General features: G+C 47.7%; 1 protein-coding gene across 1 annotated transcript; it reads right to left on the reverse strand.

The window, feature by feature from the left end:
• Nucleotides 1-755: 755 nt before the first annotated feature.
• On the reverse strand, nucleotides 756-2,603 carry LOC123169914 (pentatricopeptide repeat-containing protein At1g11290, chloroplastic). The gene has a single exon (XM_044587766.1). The coding sequence runs from the start codon at nucleotides 2,515-2,517 to the stop codon at nucleotides 1,105-1,107; it is 1,413 nt and encodes a 470-aa protein (XP_044443701.1). The 5' UTR covers nucleotides 2,518-2,603; the 3' UTR covers nucleotides 756-1,104.
• Nucleotides 2,604-19,420: the final 16,817 nt, after the last annotated feature.

A 19,420-nucleotide genomic window follows, 5' to 3' on the forward strand; every position in this document is an offset into this window, starting at 1 on the left:
AGCAGTTGATATGATCAGCCGTGCAACACAGCCTACACTGGAGTCGGCATAGGCACATTGCCTGCCACCATTTTTCACTGACAGTGAGAGTGCCCAATCAAGTTCTATGCTTGGTCCATCTCTAAATCCCAAGAAATCGTGATGCAAGATGTCAGGTTCTTCGTGGAGCATCTATGGGTTAGGGGCAAATCCAGTGCTCCAGTGCACTTGTCTAGGACTTTATCAACCCAGTGATGCAGCTTTTGACTACTTTTTCACAGAAGATTAACTTACAGGAGATGCATCTACACAAAGGTACTCCCTCCATCCCATAAGCCATAATATAAGACGTTATTACATCTAGTATGTGAGCATATTAGATGTAATAACGTCTTATATCATGAGACGGAGGGAGTAATAAACAAAGGCAACTACACTGGTTGTTAATCTGTCTGCTAAAAGTGAGCTACATAAGAAATAATCGCATACTCCAGGCTCACAAATTGTATGGTTCTCGTGTTGTTCTTGATCTAGATGTGAGGGCCCTGATTCCGGTCGCTTGGTGAGGACGGACACGTCTTTCTTCATATATATTTTTTCATATTTTCTTAGCCAGGATCTCGTTGATTGGCAAGTGGAGAGGGTCGCTTTTCGCCTCTGGCCAAATGGCTGTATATCATCTACTTACAAAAACATGTGCAATGCTTTTGTGCGTCTGAGGAAACAATTGGCCACATACAAAAAATAAACTACTGAATTACCTGGCCCTTTGGATGTGAGGTTATCAATCATTAATTATGATAGCAACATCGAGATAGGCATCACCTCAGACTACTAATCAACGAGTGATAGATATGTATACTAAGACGATCTTCCAAGATGTTCGAAGGATAGGCATGCTGACAGTTGACATATATATGTCTAATAGCAAGACTCCTCCACCAGACCGACAGTCCAATTTGACCAATAATAGCCTACCTTTTTGCATCTTTTGCAGAAGACAAAGAAGTACCAAATTCTTGAATTTGTATAGAAACTTGCACAACTGTGGATGCTAGCTAGTAATAGCAAATAAAATTCATAATTATACTTCAAGCAAATCTCATAGTAGTGGAGTTGGAAAAGTTACTGGTGCTGTGCAGTAGAGAAGAATTCTGCATTTTCTTCACCATTGACTTCAATGTAAGACAGGGCAGTACTGCATCTTGACGTCTCTTTCCTCACACCCATCTCCACCCTTACATCCACAACACGTCCCCAGTTCTCATTGGCAGCATATAAATTTGACGCAAGCACATAATTCCCCTCATGGTCAGGCTCCATGTCGATCACATGATCCATCACCTTCCTCGCTAAATTCATATTTCCATGATCACGGCATGCTCCGGTCAATACACGCCATATTACGGGATCAGGCTTCACAGGCATGGCCAGGACAAACTCAAATGCCTCGTCCAACATGCCAGATCTGCACAACAGGTCCACCATGCTTCCATAGTGCTCCATCCATGGTGTGATGTGATAGTCTTCGACCATAGACTTGAACAACTGGCGCCCTTCACTCACTAGCCTGGAGTGGCAACAAGCATTGATCACGCTTAAGAAGATAACCTCGTCAGGCCAGAACCCTTGTCTGAGCATCTGCGAAAACCTAACAAGGGCAGCCACCCCATGCCCATGCACAGCAAGTGCCTGTATCATGGCTGTCCATGAGACCACAGTCCTCACACTCATCGAGTCAAATATCTGACATGACTTCTTCACCCTCCCCATCTTACCATGCATATGGATGAGTGAATTCGCGACACGGGTGTTCTCCAAGAAGCCATTCTCGCTTGCATATACCTCCACCCACTCCCCCAACTCCGACGTACAATCCAATTTTGTGCACGCTGAGATGACTGCGAGCAGGGTGACCTCATCGATCTTGACAACGGCAAGCCTCATCTCGTTGAACACCCCCAGCGCCTCTGCTGGGCGTCCATTCTCGCAGCAAGCATTGATCATGCAGGTCCAAGAAACCACGCTCTTATTCTCCATACCGGCGAACACCGTGCTCGCTTCAGCGAACCGCCCGCATCTCCCGTACATGCTTACCAGCGCATTGAGAACGCGCAAATCAAGAACAGGGATATTCCTCACGGCATACCCGTGGAGCTCTCTCCCGTGCACCAGACTCCTCAGCTGCGCGCACGCGGACAAGAGGCTCGTGACCGAGAGGTTGTTGGGCCGGGAGCCCTCGCCCACCATGGCGGACACAGCGAGAAGGGCGTGGTGGGGTTGACGGGAGCGCGCGCAGGCGGAGACGAGGGTGTTCCATAGAGGGATGTCCCGGCGGGGGGTTTCGTCGAACAGCTGGCGCGCGAAGGCCAGGCGGCCGGACGCAGCGTAGGACTTGAGGAAGGACGAGCAGAGGTGGAGACAGGAGGGGAGAAACCCGAGCTTTAGGGCGGGCGCGTGGAGCTGGGCCGCGGAGGCGGCGGACAGGGCGCCGAGGATGGCCGCGGCGTCGCGCAAGGTGGTGGCGCTGGCGCTCATGGGTCATGGCGGCAGCGGCACACCCGTGCCCGTGGGCATTTGATTTGGGTGCTATTGGGTAAATGACAAGAAAGCCCCTGGGCGCCTCCACAATTTGATATAGTAGCACATGCCATGGGTGTTATTAATTGCCATTCTAAAGGCATCTATAGTGTGTGTGTTTTCGAGAAGGTATCTAAAGTGGTTAACCGTCTTATCTTAAACTCGTCACGTAATTTATAGTAAAAGATAATATAAAATTATGTACACAGGTTATCTCTTAGTCTTATCTCTGATAACTTGAAATTTATGTGATGAGAGATATTATTGTTAAGAGATCATCGTTTAATTAAGAGAAGACAAATATTTTCTTATGGTTTCTCTTTTCCCACCTTAACATTTATCCCACGTGATGTCCCTAATATACCATCATTGTACATGCCCTCAGTTTGCTCTCGCTTTTTCTTAAAGGGGTGTATTATATTAATTGAGCAACATAGGGTCACTACAATTGCCGTTGGCAATGCGATTGATCTCCGGGTAGAGGTCCTCGTAGGTGACCACGGGGATGCGGTCCTTGAACAACTCGCGGTCTGTGCACCTCTCCATGTCCTGCCAGCTTCGCCAAAACTCTGCGATGCAATTTGAGGGCCAATCAATTATACATGTCTTTGTCTCTGACTTTGAGAACGTGGAGCTTATTCTACTTGTCAAGTCTAGATAAGTACACACACGAAAACATTGGACATGAATCAATGGGTTGAGTTATGCACATATCAGCAGGGGGCACCGGCCCCCTAGCCCAGGAGAAAGCATCGGGGATTATATTTAGGGCCTAGGGTCTTATGAGGCATGCTCTTATGTTTCCGTAACTTTTTGGCATGAATCCCAAAGCACCTATCATATCAATAATGGCAAAGGCATATTAGTAATCTAACACCCCCCCCCCCAAGCGCGCATGAATAAGTGTACGTTTGGCTTTAAAACTCGTCCCCAAAAGAGTATACTTCTATATTCCCAATGCATTTTATAGTAGAAAAAATGTGTGTCTCTCATCACATGGTAATCAAGACCAATAACATTCAACACATGGTCTCCTCATTTTCTATATGCACTTAGCTGGTTGGGTAATTAATGCACCCTTCGCGGCACGTTTCCCGGTCCTATTCTCCATCACGGTGGACCCCCGAGTCTCTGTCGGGGTGGCCCTTATTGACTTAGGGCGCCTTGCGTTCCGTCGGCCATTTGGGCCCTCAGAAATTGCTGCCTGGAATGACCTCCTAGACGCGGTAGCACTCCACGAGCCGGACCTGGAGCTGCCACACGACCGCCTATCCTGGCACCTAGATGTTGGGGATCGTTGTAGAAATTAAAAAATTTCTACGCATCACCAAGATCAATCTATGGAGTTTACTAGCAACGAGAGGGGAGTGCATCTTCATACCTTTGAAGATCGCGATGCGGAAGCATTGCAAGAACGCGGTTGGAGGAGTCGTACACGTAGCGATTCAGATCGCGGTAGAATCCGATCCAAGCACCGAACAACGGTGCCTCTGTGTTCAACACACGTGCAGCCCGGTGACGTCTCCCGCACCTTGATCCAGCAAGGAGGAGGGAGAGGTTGAGGAAGAAGGCTCCAACAGCAGCACGACGGCGTGGTGGTGGTGGAGTGGCAGTTCTCCGGCAGGGCTTCGTCAAGCTCACGCGGAGGAGGAGAGGTGTTGGGGAGGGGAGGGGAGGGGCTGCGCCTTGGATGTGGTGCTGCAGCCCTCCCTCCACCCCTCTATTTATAGGGAGAAGGGGGAAGGGGGCGGCCCCTCTAGATGAGATCTAGAGGGGGGGGCGGCGGCCAAGGGGGAGGGGGCTTGCCCCCCAAGCAAGGGGGCGCCCCCTTTAGGGTTCCCCCCAACCCTAGGCGCATGGGCCCTAGGGGGGATGGCGCCCAGCCCACTTAGGGGCTGGTTCCCTTCCACCTACAGCCCATAAGGCCCTCCGGGGCAGGTGGACCCACCCGGTGGACCCCCGGAACCCCTCGGTGGTCCCGGTACAATACCGGTATACCCCCGAATATTTCCGGTGACCGTATGATGACTTCCCGTATATAAATCTTCACTTCCCGGACCAATCCGGAACTCCTCGTGACGTCCGGGATCTCATCCGGGACTCCGAACAACATTCGGTAATCACATACAAACCTTCCTTATAACCCTAGCGTCATCGAACCTTAAGTGTGTAGACCCTACGGGTTCGGGAATCATGCACACATGACCGAGACACCTCTCTAGCCAATAACCAACAGCGGGATCCGGATACCCATGTTGGCTCCCACACATTCCACGATGATCTCATCGGATGAACCATGATGTCGAGGATTCAAGCAATCCCGTATACAATTCCCTTTGTCAATCGGTATGTTACTTGCCCGAGATTCGATCGTCGGTATCCCAATACCTCGTTCAATCTCGTTACCGGCAAGTCACTTTACTCGTTCCGTAATGCATGATCCCGTGACCAACTACTTGGTCACATTGAGCTCATTATGATGATGCATTACCGAGTGGGCCCAGAGATACCTCTCCGTCATACGGAGTGACAAATCCCAGTCTCGATCCGTGCCAACCCAACAGACACTTTCGGAGATACCTGTAGTGCACCTTTATAGCCACCCAGTTACGTTGTGACGTTTGGTACACCCAAAGCATTCCTACGGCATCCGGGAGTTGCACGATCTCATGGTCTAAGGAAGTGATACTTGACATTAGAAAATCTTTAGCAAACGAACTACACGATCTAGTGCTATGCTTAGGATTGGGTCTTGTCCATCACATCATTCTCCTAATGATGTGATCCCGTTATCAATGACATCCAATGTCCATGGTCAGGAAACTGTAACCATCTATTGATCAACGAGCTAGTCAACTAGAGACTCACTAGGGACATGTTGTGGTCTATGTATTCACACATGTATTACGATTTCCGGATAACACAATTATAGCATGAACAATAGACAATTTTCATGAACAAGGAAATATAATAATAACCATTTTATTATTGCCTCTAGGGCATATTTCTCCCACTTGCACTAGAGTCAATAATCTAGTTACATTGTGATGAATCGAACGCCCATAGAGTTCTGGTGTTGATCATGTTTTGCTTGTGGAAGAGGTTTAGTCAACGGATCTGCGACATTCAGGTCCGTATGCACTTTACAAATATCTTTGTCTCCATCTTGAACATTTTCACGAATGGAGTTGAAGCGACGCTTGATATGCCTGGTCTTCTTGTGAAACCTGGGCTCCTTGGCCAGGGCAATAGCTCCAGTGTTGTCACAGAAGAGAGTCATCGGGCCCGACGCATTGGGAATAACTCCTAGGTCGGTAATGAACTCCTTCATCCAAATTGCTTCATGTGCTGCCTCCGAGGCTGCCATGTACTCCGCTTCACATGTAGATCCCGCCACGACGCTTTGCTTGCAACTGCACCAGCTGACTGTCCCACCATTCAAAATATACACGTATCCGGTTTGTGACTTAGAGTCATCCAGATCTGTGTCGAAGCTAGCGTCGACGTAACCCTTTACGACGAGCTCTTCGTCACCTCCATAAACGAGAAACATATCCTTAGTCCTTTTCAGGTACTTCAGGATATTCTTGACCGCTGTCCAGTGCTCCATGCCGGGATTACTTTGGTACCTTCCTACCAAACTTACGGCAAGGTTTACATCAGGTCTGGTACACAGCATGGCATACATAATAGACCCTATGGCCGAGGCATAGGGGATGACACTCATCTTTTCTCTATCTTCTGCCGTGGTCGGGCATTGAGCCGTGCTCAATCTCACACCTTGCAATACAGGCAAGAACCCCTTCTTGGACTGATCCATATTGAACTTCTTCAATATCTTGTCAAGGTACGTACTTTGTGAAAGACCAATGAGGCGTGTCGATCTATCTCTATAGATCTTGATGCCTAATATATAAGTAGCTTCTCCAAGGTCCTTCATTGAAAAACACTTATTCAAGTAGGCCTTTATGCTTTCCAAGAATTCTATATCATTTCCCATCAATAGTATGTCATCCACATATAATATGAGAAACGCTACAGAGCTCCCACTCACTTTCTTGTAAACACAGGCTTCTCCATAAGTCTGCGTAAACCCAAACGCTTTGATCATCTCATCAAAGTGAATGTTCCAACTCCGAGATGCTTGCACCAGCCCATAGATTGAGCTTTGGAGCTTGCACACCTTGTCAGCATTCTTAGGATCGACAAAACCTTCTGGCTGCATCATATACAATTCTTCCTTAAGGAAACCATTAAGGAATGCCGTTTTGACGTCCATTTGCCATATCTCATAATCATAGAACGCGACAATTGCTAACATGATTCGGACGGACTTCAGCTTCGCTACGGGTGAGAAAGTCTCATCATAGTCAACCCCTTGAACTTGTCGATAACCCTTAGCGACAAGCCGAGCCTTATAGATGGTCACATTACCATCCGCGTCTGTCTTCTTCTTAAAGATCCATTTATTTTCTATGGCTCGCCGATCATCCAGCAAGTCAGTCAAAGTCCATACTTCGTTTTCATACATGGATCCTATCTCGGATTTCATGGCTTCAAGCCATTTGTCGGAATCCGAGCCCGCCATCGCTTCTTCATAGTTCGAAGGTTCACCGTTGTCTAACAACATGATTTCCAGGACAGGGTTGCCGTACCACTCTGGTGCGGAACGTGTCCTTGTGGACCTACGAAGTTCAGTGGTAACTTGATCATGATCGTCATCATTAACCTCCTCTCTAGTCGGTGCAGGCACCACAGAAACATTTTCTTGTGCTGCGCTACTCTCTGATTCGAGAAGAGTCATCTCATCAAGTTCCACTTTCCTCCCACTTACTTCTTTCGAGAGAAACTCTTTCTCCAGAAAGGACCCGTTCTTGGCAACGAAGATCTTGCCTTCGGATCTGAGGTAGAAGGTATACCCAATGGTTTCCTTCGGGTATCCTATGAAGATGCATTATTCCGACTTGGGTTCGAGCTTTTCAGGTTGAAGTTTCTTGACATAAGCATCGCATCCCCAAACTTTTAGAAACGACAGCTTAGGTTTCTTCCCAAACCATAATTCATACGGTGTCTTCTCAACGGATTTCGACGGAGCCCTATTTAAAGTGAATGCGGCAGTCTCTAAAGCATATCCCCAAAATGGTAGCGGTAGGTCGGTAAGAGACATCATAGATCGCACCATGTCCAACAGAGTGCGATTACGACGTTCGGAAACACCATTATGCTGAGGTGTTCTAGGCGGCGTGAGTTGTGAAACAATTCCACATTTCCTTAAGTGCATGCCAAATTCATGACTCAAATATTCTCCCCCACGATCTGATCGTAAGAACTTTATTTTCCTGTCACCTTGATTCTCAACCTCACTCTGAAATTCCTTAAACTTTTCAAAGGTCTCAGACTTGTGTTTCATTAAGTAGACATACCCATATCTACTTAAGTCATCAGTGAGGGTGAGAACATAACGATAACCACTGTGAGCATCAACGCTCATTGGACTGCACACATCAGTATGTATGATTTCCAATAAGTTGGTTGCTCGCTCCATTGTTCTGGAGAACGGAGTCTTGGTCATTTTGCTCATGAGGCATGGTTCGCACGTGTCAAATGATTCATAATCAAGAGACTCCAAAAGTCCATCTGCATGGAGTTTCTTCATGCGTTTGACACCAATGTGACCAAGGCGGCAGTGCCACAAGTATGTGGGACTATCATTATCAACCTTACATCTTTTGGCATTCACACTATGAATATGTGTAACATCACGTTCGAGATTCAATAAGAATAAACCATTGACCAGCGGGGCATGACCATAAAACATATCTCTCATATAAATAGAACAACCATTATTCTCAGATTTAAATGAGTAGCCATCTCGCATTAAACGAGATCCAGATACAATGTTCATGCTCAAAGCTGGCACTAAATAACAATTATTGAGGTTTAAAACTAATCCCATAGGTAAATGTAGAGGTAGCGTGCCGACGGCGATCACATCGACCTTGGAACCATTCCCGACGCGCATCGTCACCTCGTCCTTCGCCGGTCTCCTCTTATTCCGCAACTCCTGTTTTGAGTTACAAATATGAGCAACCGCACCGGTATCAAATACCCAGGAGCTACTACGAGTGCTGGTAAGGTACACATCAATAACATGTATATCACATATACCTTTGGTATTGTCGGCCTTCTTATCCACTAAGTACTTGGGGCAGTTCCGCTTCCAGTGACCGTTTCCCTTGCAATAAAAGCACTCAGTCTCAGGCTTGGGTCCATGCTTTGGCTTCTTCCCGGCAACTGGCTTACCGGGCGCGGCAACCCCCTTGCCGTCCTTCTTGAAGTTCTTCTTACCCTTGCCTTTCTTGAAACTAGTGGTTTTATTGACCATCAACACTTGATGTTCCTTTTTGATCTCCACCTCCGCTGATTTCAGCATTGAATATACCTCAGGAATGGTCTTTTCCATCCCCTGCATATTGAAGTTCATCACAAAGCTCTTGTAGCTAGGTGGGAGCGACTGAAGGATTCTGTCAACGACCGCGTCATCCGGGAGATTAACTCCCAGCTGAGATAAGCGATTGTGTAACCCAGACATTTTGAGTATGTGCTCGCTGACAGAACTATTCTCCTCCATCTTACAACTATAGAACTTGTCAGAGACTTCATATCTCTCGACCCAGGCATGAGCTTGGAAAACCATTTTCAGCTCTTGGAACATCTCATATGCTCCGTGCTGCTCAAAACGCTTTTGGAGCCCCGGTTCTAAGCTGTAAAGCATGCCGCACTGAACCAGGGAGTAATCATCAACACGTGCTTGCCAGGCGTTCATAATGTCTTGGTTTGCTAGGATAGGTGCTTCACCTAGCGGTGCTTCCAGGACATATGCTTTCTTGGCAGCTATGAGGATGATCCTCAAGTTCCGGACCCAGTCCGTATAGTTGCTACCATCGTCTTTCAGCTTGGTTTTCTCTAGGAACGCGTTGAAGTTGAGGTTGACATTAGCGTGGGCCATTTGATCTACAAGACATATTGTAAAGGTTTTAGACTAAGTTCATGATAATTAAGTTCATCTAATCAAATTATTAATGAACTCCCACTCAGACAAACATCCCTCTAGTCATCTAAGTGATACATGATCCGAGTCAACTAGGCCGTGTCCGATCATCACGTGAGACGGACTAGTCATCATCGGTGAACATCTTCATGTTGATCGTATCTGCTATACGACTCATGCTCGACCTTTCGGTCTCTTGTGTTCCGAGGCCATGTTTGTACATGCTAGGCTCGTCAAGTCAACCTAAGTGTATTGCATGTGTAAATCCGGCTTACACCCGTTGTATGCGAACGTTAGAACCTATCACACCTGATCATCACGTGGTGCTTCGCAACAACGAACCTTCGCAACGGTGCACAGTTAGGGGGGACACTTTCTTGAAATTTTAGCGAGGGATCATCTTATTTATGCTACCGTCGTTCTAAGCAAATAAGATGTAAAACATGATAAACATCACATGCAATCAAATAGTGACATGATATGGCCAATATCATTTTGCTCCTTTTGATCTCCATCTTCGGGGCGCCATGATCATCATCATCACCGGCATGACATCATGATCTCCATCATCGTGTCTTCATGAAGTTGTCTCGCCAACTATTACTTCTACTACTATGGCTAACGGTTAGCAATAAAGTAAAGTAATTACATGACGTTCTAGTTGACACGCAGGTCATAAATAAATTAAGACAACTCCTATGGCTCCCGCCGGTTGTCATACTCATCGACATGCAAGTCGTGATTCCTATTACAAGAACATGATCAATCTCATACATCACATATATCATTCATCACATCCTTCTGGCCATATCACATCACATGACACTTTCTGCAAAAACAAGTTAGACGTCCTCTAATTGTTGTTGCAAATTTTTACGTGGCTGCTATAGGTTTCTAGCAAGAACGTTTCTTACCTACGCCAAAACCACAACGTGATATGCCAATTTTTATTTACCCTTCATAAGGACCCTTTTCATCGAATCCGATCTGACTAAAGTGGGAGAGACAGACTGTAACACCCCGGTGTAATGATGCTACAGTAACCCTTGGGGTTAAGTTAATCTTTTTGCTAAACATGTGTCTGATCATTATTATCTCATGTTTCTTTCAACTTTCCCTTTTTATGCAAATTCAAATGCTAAGTGAAATTCAAAATTTCTCAAACATGAAAACAAAAATGTTCATCGTGTGGAAAATATTCTTCTGGTAATATTGGTGGTGAACCAACTTTTTTTGCAAAGTACCTAAATGGCCTAAAATAGCTATAACAGAAAGTTGTTAAAAAAAGAAAGCAAAAGTTAAAACAAAAACAAAAGGAGAGAAAAGGGGATAGAGCCCCTGGCCTCCCATTGGGCCTCGGCCCACCCCAGCTAGGCCGGCCCGCTCCCCCTCCCCGGTCATCCCTTTCCTCTCTGTTCACGCGACCGAGCCCCCCCCCAGCTCGTTCCCACCGGACCCGGCGCGGCGCCCCGCGCTGCCACGTCGCCGGCGAGGGGAAAAGGGCAGCCCCGACGCCTCGGGCTCCCTCCCCACTCGCCCACTTGCCCCCTCTCTCCCTCGTCGATCTCTCTTCCTGCTCGCTTACTCCCCTCTCTCTGACCCGAGCGCGCCCGCTGCCATCTTCCGTCGTCACCGCGGCCACCGGAGCCGTCTCGTCCTCCTGACCTGTCCACCAGCACCGTCGACGTCTGCTCCCTCTTCCTCGGCCTCGCATCCGAGCCGGAGGCCACTACATCGCCCGGATCGAGCCGGTGACCACCGTGGATCATCGGAGCTCCTCCGCCCCGTCCGTCGCCGACTCCGTCGACCCGCTGCGCTCCTAAGCATCCAAGGGCCACTGTGAGCCGCATCGTAAGCTGCCGCACCGAACCCCTCTCTTTCTCTCCTCTCCCCGCGCTCGCAATCGCCGTTCTTCTTCATGGCCGAACCGCCGCCGCGCCATTCGTCACCGTCGTTTCGGTCGACATTGAGCTCGACCGAGTTCTCGGCCGTGCTCCTCGACGCCGTAGGGACCCGTAGCGCCCTCAGTTAGTGCAACCGCCCTCTCTAGCGTCAATTCCGCCGTTGCCCGAAAGCCATCGCCGCCAAGCTCGACGCCGGTGACTTTTCCGGCCTCCCCAGCGTAGTCTAGCAGCACCACTCGACGCGGCTCCCTCCTAGCTTTCGAACGCAAGTCGTGGCACGCGAAATGGTGAACCGTAGGCGATTTCCGAACCTCACCGGCGATGCACCGCCGCGAAATGGCCCGTCGGAGTTACTCCGGTCACCATCGCCGGCGTGGGCTGACGTGGATGCCTGGGGCCTGTCCCCTGAGCCACTGACCGTGGGCCCGTGGGGCCTGTTGACTGAGTTGACCCAGTCAACTGCTGACTGGGCAGCTCAGTACCACTGACGTGCGGGCCCCACCACTTAAATAACTAATTAAAATGATTTTATAATTAAAAGTAATTAGTTTAGCTAATTAGTCACTGACATGTGGGACCCAGCTGCTAATTAACCACGTTTAATTAAAATAACCCACTGTTAGCCCTCTGTCTATGACATGTAGGACCCACTGGTCAGTTTGACCAGTCAGTGGGTCTGTTGACTTGCTGATGTCATGCTGACACTCTGCTGACGTCATTTTATCTTTTCTGTTAATTTAAATAAATCCAGAAAATGGTTTAATCTTTGAAAATTCATAGAAAATAAACCGTAACTCGGATGAAAATGTTTTCTATATGAAAGTTGCTCAGAAAAATCCAACGAATCCGAATACGCGGTCCGTTCATCTGTCACATGCCCCTAGCATGCTGAACATGGAACATTCCTCCTCCGGTCATCTGTTTGATACAGGTCCGGAACCGGGAATACATTCCCGGTTGAATTCCCCCTTCACCTATATCGTGTAGCCTTATGTTAGGTCACACCCGGCACCGCATATTGCCATGTTATGCTTTGTGATGCTTTGTCTGCTTTATATTTACTGTTTCTTCCCCCTCTTCTCTCCGGTAGACCCCGAGACTGATGTCGCCCCTGTGATCGACTACGTCGACGACGACCCCTCCTTGCCAGAGCAACCAGGCAAGCCCCCCCTTTGATCATCCCGATATCGCCCATTCCATTCTCTCATGCTTGCATTAGATTTTGCTACTGTTATTGTTTGCTCCTATTCTGATGCATAGCCTCTTTTGTAACCTGCTCATTGTACCCTGCCTGCTTATCCTAAAACTGCTTAGTATAGGTTGGTTAATGATCCATCAGTGACCCCCACCTTGTCCTTGTTGCCCCTGCTTCATCATTGAAGACCCGATCAACGGGATCGAAGACCATGCCCCGGCACCGCACATCACTTTCCCCTTAGTTGCTCGACACTATTGGGTTACTATCGAGTGCCGAGGGTGAGACCTCTACAGCACTTCTGATGTTAACCCTGTAGTGTAGCTAATCGGTCGTGGTCATCGAGGGTGATTCCGCCTTAACCACTTTCGATACGACTCTGTCGTGCAACCCCTCAAGTGTGAACCTCGGGGGTGGTTCCTCTTACGTTCACCTTGATGATTACATCGAGTGGAATTCACCGGGGGTGATTCCTCGGGTTTTCCCCTTAATGTTTGGACACACAGTTACTATGGTTACTATGACTTCACACTGAACCATGTTACTAAAGACGGGTCGACCCTGAGGGGTACCCGCGCGAGCTTAATTGCGAGTGATGTGGAGTCGGGTTGACCTGGAAGGTGCCCGCGAGATAATTACGAGGCGTGGCCGGGCATTCCTAGCCCTTGCCGCAAGTCCTCGAGACGGGGCGACGGGGTCACCTCTTTCGTGAGTCTCTGCTTGTTACCGCGCGTTCCTAATCCACTACGATTTGGATATTTGATCCGAGGGGCCTCTGGCCTGATAGCACTAACCATCACGTGGCATAGTATGGGCGTACTGCGTCGTATGCATCAGCCAAAGCTTAATAGACGTCATGCGACTGAGCGGCGCGCGCCGGGTTGGACTGGTAAGCTCCTACCTTTTTAAGGAGGTAGCTAGGTCTGCTCACCGGCCGCCCACGCAACGTGCAGGAGTTCCCGGGGCGATGGCCCATGACCCCTGGGGGCATAGGTTTAGTCCGGCGTGCTTGACCTCTCTATTAAGCCTAGGTCGGGTTGCGGCGTATTGTTTGGCCGAGGCCGGGCATGACCCAGGAAAGTGTGTCCGGCCGGAGTTAATCGAGCGTGGTGGGTAAGTTGGTGCACCCCTGCAGGGAAGAAAACATCTATCGATAGCCTGTCCTACGGTAACGGACACTTGGAGTTGTATCCCGATCGATACAACTAGAACTGGATACTTGTGATGAGACTTGGATATGAGATGATAACTGGATAGTATGGCTCTGGGATTGCTTTCTCGCAGGGAGTCAAGAAAGGATCTCTGGCCGAGGTTGATAACATTTCTACTACTTTACTTTATGCTACTCTACTTTCTCCTGTTGCTGCAAGATGGTGGTTTCCAGAAGATGCTAGTCTTCGATAGGACTAGGCCTTCTCTCTATTCTGGCATTTCTGCAGCCCAGTCCACATATACAACCTTCCTTTGATAATGTTGCATATGTAGTGTAGATCTTTGCTTGCGAGTACTTTGGATGAGTACTCACGGTTGCTTTGCTCCCCCTTTGCCCCTTTCTTCTTCTTTCCGGTTGATGCAACCAGATGTCGGAGCCCAGGAGCCAAATGCCACCGCCGATGCCTACTACTACGTGGAGACCGACGACGACCAGGAGTAGTTAGGAGGCTCCCAGGCAGGAGGTCGTGCCTCTTCGATCGTGTTGCTTTTGTGCTAGCCTTCTTAAGGCATCCCTGTTCAACTTATGTCTGTACTCAGATATTGTTGCTTCCGCTGACTCTTGTGTTTTCGAGCTTATGTATTCGAGCCCTCGAGGCCCCTGGCTTGTAATATAAAGCTTGTATTATTTTAATTTGTGTCTAGAGTTGTGTTGTGATATCTTCCCGTGAGTCCTTGATCTTGATCGTACACATTTGCGTGTATGATTAGTGTACGATTGAATCGAGGGCGTTACACAGACACCCGCTAGCCACCTTATGCAACTAGTGCATGTCAGTCGGTGGAACCTGTCTCACGTAAGCGTACGTGTAAGGTCGGTCCGGGCCGCTTCATCCTACGATGCCGCCGAATCAAGATAAGACTAGTAACGGCAAGTAAATTGACAAAATCAACGCCCACAAGAACTTGTGTTCTACTCGTGCATAGAAACTACGCATAGACCGTACCTAGCTCATGATCCCACTGTTGGGGATCGTTGCAGAAATTAAAAAAATTCTACGCATCACCAAGATCAATCTATGGAGTTTACTAGCAACGAGAGGGGAGTGCATCTTCATACCTTTGAAGATCGCGATGCGGAAGCGTTGCAAGAACGCAGTTGGAGGAGTCGTACACGTAGCGATTCAGATCGCGGCAGAATCTGATCCAAGCACCGAACAACGGTGCCTCCGTGTTCAACACACGTGCAACCCGGTGACGTCTCCCACGCCTTGATCTAGCAAGGAGGAGGGAGAGGTTGAGGAAGAAGGCTCCAACAGCAGCACGGCGGCGTGGTGGTGGTGGAGTGGCAGTTCTCCGGCAGGGCTTCGCCAAGCTCACGCGGAGGAGGAGAGGTGTTGGGGAGGGCAGGGGCTGCGCCTTGGATGTGGTGTTGCAGCCCTCCCTCCACCCCTCTATTTATAGGGAGAAGGGCGAAGGGGGCCGGCCCCTCTAGATGAGATCTAGAGGGGGGCGGCGGCCAAGGGGGAGGGGGCCTGCCCCCCAAGCAAGGGGGGCGCCCCCTTTAGGGTTCCCCCCAACCCTAGGCGCATGGGCCCTAGGGGGGATGGCGCCCAGCCCACTTAGGGGCTGGTTCCCTTCCACCTACAGCCTATAAGGCCCTCCGGGGCAGGTGGACCCTCCCGGTGGACCCCCGGAACCCCTCCGGTGGTCCCGGTACAATACCGGTATACCCCCGAATATTTCCGGTGACCGTATGATGACTTCCCATATATAAATCTTCACCTCCGGACCAATCCGGAACTCCTCGTGACGTCAGGGATCTCATCCGGGACTCCGAACAACATTCGGTAATCACATACAAACCTTCCTTATAACCCTAGCGTCATCGAACCTTAAGTGTGTAGACCCTACGGGTTCGGGAATCATGCAGACATGACCGAGACACCTCTCTAGCCAATAACCAACAGCGGGATCTGGATACCCATGTTGGCTCCCACACGTTCCACGATGATCTCATCGGATGAACCACGATGTCGAGGATTCAAGCAATCCCGTATACAATTCCCTTTGTCAATCGGTACGTTACTTGCCCGAGATTCGATCGTCAGTATCCCAATACCTCGTTCAATCTCGTTACCGGCAAGTCACTTTACTCGTTCCGTAATGCATGATCCCGTGACCAACTACTTGGTCACATTGAGCTCATTATGATGATGCATTACCGAGTGGGCCCAGAGATACCTCTCCGTCATATGGAGTGACAAATCCCAGTCTCGATCCGTGCCAACCCAACAGACACTTTCGGAGATACCTGTAGTGCACCTTTATAGCCACCCAGTTACGTTGTGACGTTTGGTACACCCAAAGCATTCCTACCGCATCCGGGAGTTGGTCTCATGGTCTAAGGAAATGATACTTGACATTAGAAAAGCTTTAGCAAACGAACTACACGATCTAGTGCTATGCTTAGGATTGGGTCTTGTCCATCACATCATTCTCCTAATGATGTGATCCCGTTATCAATGACATCCAATGTCCATGGTCAGGAAACCGTAACCATCTATTGATCAACGAGCTAGTCAACTAGAGGCTCACTAGGGACATGTTGTGGTCTATGTATTCACACATGTATTACGATTTCCGGATAACACAATTATAGCATGAACAATAGACAATTATCATGAACAAGGAAATATAATAATAACCATTTTATTATTGCCTCTAGGGCATATTTCCAACACTAGAGCCCTCGGGCAAATTCTCCACGAAGTCCTTATACCGGGCCATCGCTCCCACCCCTCGACCCGCCCCCCTGGAGATGATCTGGTCGATCATACTTCCTCTGAAAATCTAGATCTTCCTATGGCAATGGATCCATGGGCGGGTCCCCTCGGGCGTAGAGGTGCTGAAGCGTAATGGTCTGGGAGATGGGACTTGCCCCTGGTGTGAGACGGAAGAAGACTCTAATCACATCTTCTTCTCGTGCGTATCTGCCCAGTTCCACTGGAACTGCCTTCGTGAGGTCATCGGTGGAGGTTGGTGTAACACCAATTTCCGGGACCTCTTCACGAAGCTTAGGCCTCCCTGATACGTCTCCAACGTATCTATAATTTATGAAGTATTCATGTTGTTATTTTATCATTCTTGGATGTTTTATAATCAATTTATAGCAACTTTATATCATTTTTTGGGACTAACCTATTGACCCAGTGCCCAGTGCCAGTTGCTGTTTTTGCTTGCTTTTTACATCGCAGGAAATCAATACCAAACGGAGTCCAAACGCAACGAAACTCCACGGGGATTTTTTATGGACCAGAAGGAACCCAATGGGCCAGAGCTGCACCTGGGGGGTGCCCCGAGGGGGGCACAACCCACCAGGGCGTGCCAGGCCCACCTGGCGCACCCATGTGGGTTGTGCCCAACTCGATGGCCTCCCGCACCCCTTCTTTGCACTATAAATTCCCAAATATTCCGAAACCCATCGGGGTTAACCTAGATCAGAAGTTCCGCCGCCGCAAGGTCTCTGTATCCGCGAAAACCAATCTAGACCCCGTTCCGGCACCTTGCCGGAGGGGGAATCATCTCCGGTGGCCATCTTCATCATCCCGGCGGCCACCACGATGAGGAGGGAGTAGTCCACCCTCGGGGCTGAGGGTTTGTTCCAGTAGCTATGTGTTTAATCTCTCTCTCTCGTGATCTATATCATGGGCTTCGTTAATATAGTCGGATCATATGATGTTTCTACCCTCTATACTCTTGTTATGATGAATTGAATCTTTACCCTTCAAAGTTTTGTATTGTCGGATTGAATATTCAGAGATGAGAACACATGATGTATGTCTTGCAATATGAATACTTGAGGTGAAAATTGGGGTATCTTATTGATTCACTTGATATATGTTATGGCATTCAACTCGCGGATTCCCGCGGTGATATTGGGGTAATCTATGCATAGGGGTTGATGCACGTTTTTCTCCGGTAGAAACTTTGGGGTCTCTTTGTAGTTCTTTGTGTGGATTGAGTATTATGAATATGAATATGCTCTGGTGTTATCTTAGTACGAACTCTTGATTAGATCGAACGGAAAGAATAGCTTGCGTTATTCTAGTACGAACTCTAGGATAGATTGATCGGAAAGAATAGCTTTGAGGTGGCTTCGTACCCTACAAACAATTCCTATCTTTTGTTCTCCGCTAATAGGAACTCAGGAGTGATTCTTTGCTGCACTTTGAGGGATAATCATATGATCCAACTATGTTAGCACTGTTGGGAGATTGCACTAGCGAAAGTACGGACCCTAGGCCTCTTTTTCAAGCATTGCAATACCGTTTTTGTGCTCGTTTACTATTTGCTACCTTGCTGTTTTTATTTATTCAGATTATAAAAATATATTTCTAGAATCTATATTACACATTTATCGCCATCTCTTCGCCGAACCAGTGCACCTATACAATTTGCCATTGTATTGGGTGTGTTGGGGACACAAGAGATTTCTTGTATTTGGTTGCAGGATCGTTTGAGAGAGACCATCTTCATCCTACACCTCTCACGGATTGATAAACCTTAGGTCATCCACTTGAGGGAAAATTGCTACTGTCCTACAAAACTCTGCGCTTGGAGGCCCAACACGAGTCTACAAGAATAAAGTTGCGTAGTAGACATCAAGCTCTTTTCTGGCGCCGTTGCCGGGGAGGTGAGTGCATGAAGGTATATCTTTAGATCTTGCGATTGAATCTTTTAGTTTCTTGTTTTATCACTAGTTTGGTTCGTAAGAAAAACTACAAAAAAATGGAATTGAGGTTGCATCGTATTATTGATCATCTTTATAATATCTTTCTTGAAAATGATGGATCGGAAAATTGTGCTCAATTGTTAGAAGAAGAAGTCAATAAAATGTTTGGCACAAAATATTTGAATGATGAGCATGCTTGCAATGTTGTTAGTATGAATTCTTTGAATATCCATGATGCTAATGATATGCCAAGCCACAAGCTTGGGGATGCTATGTTTGATGAGAATGACATGTTTGAGAATTTATTTGCTGCAATTAATGTTTGTCCCAAGCTTGGGGAGACTATGTTTAATGAAGATGATCTTTTTAGTCCCCCTACTTTGAATGATCAAACTTATTTTGATGATAGCATGCCTCCTATTTATGATGATTACATTGATGAAAGTGGATTTGGAGAGGTCATGACTTTATTTAGTGATACATCCCTTATTCTGGAAGAGGTTTCAATTGACTATGGCAATAAAGTTGCTTTCTATGATGATTATTATGATATCATGTATGCCATAGAGAGTAATGAATTTTCTATGCTTATGGATCATGAAGAGAATGCTTTATGTAATGGTTATATTGATGAATCTATTCATGATGCTACTGAAAATTATTATGAGAGAGGAACTTATGATTCATGATGTTCTCTTTGTGTTTCAATTCTTATCTTTTATGCGAGCATCATTGAATCATCATGCCTAGCTTAAAAGGCATTAAAGAAAAGCGCTTGTTGGGAGACAACCCAACACTTTTACCTACTGTTTTTGTGTGTTAAC

This window comes from Triticum aestivum, chromosome 7D (genome assembly GCF_018294505.1).
Source record: "Triticum aestivum cultivar Chinese Spring chromosome 7D, IWGSC CS RefSeq v2.1, whole genome shotgun sequence".
Lineage (NCBI taxonomy): Eukaryota > Viridiplantae > Streptophyta > Magnoliopsida > Poales > Poaceae > Triticum > Triticum aestivum.

Excerpts from the sequence above, each read along its gene's own strand:
- LOC123169914 (XM_044587766.1), bottom strand. The coding sequence starts at position 2,517 with ATGAGCGCCAGCGCCACCACCTTGCGCGACGCCGCGGCCATCCTCGGC.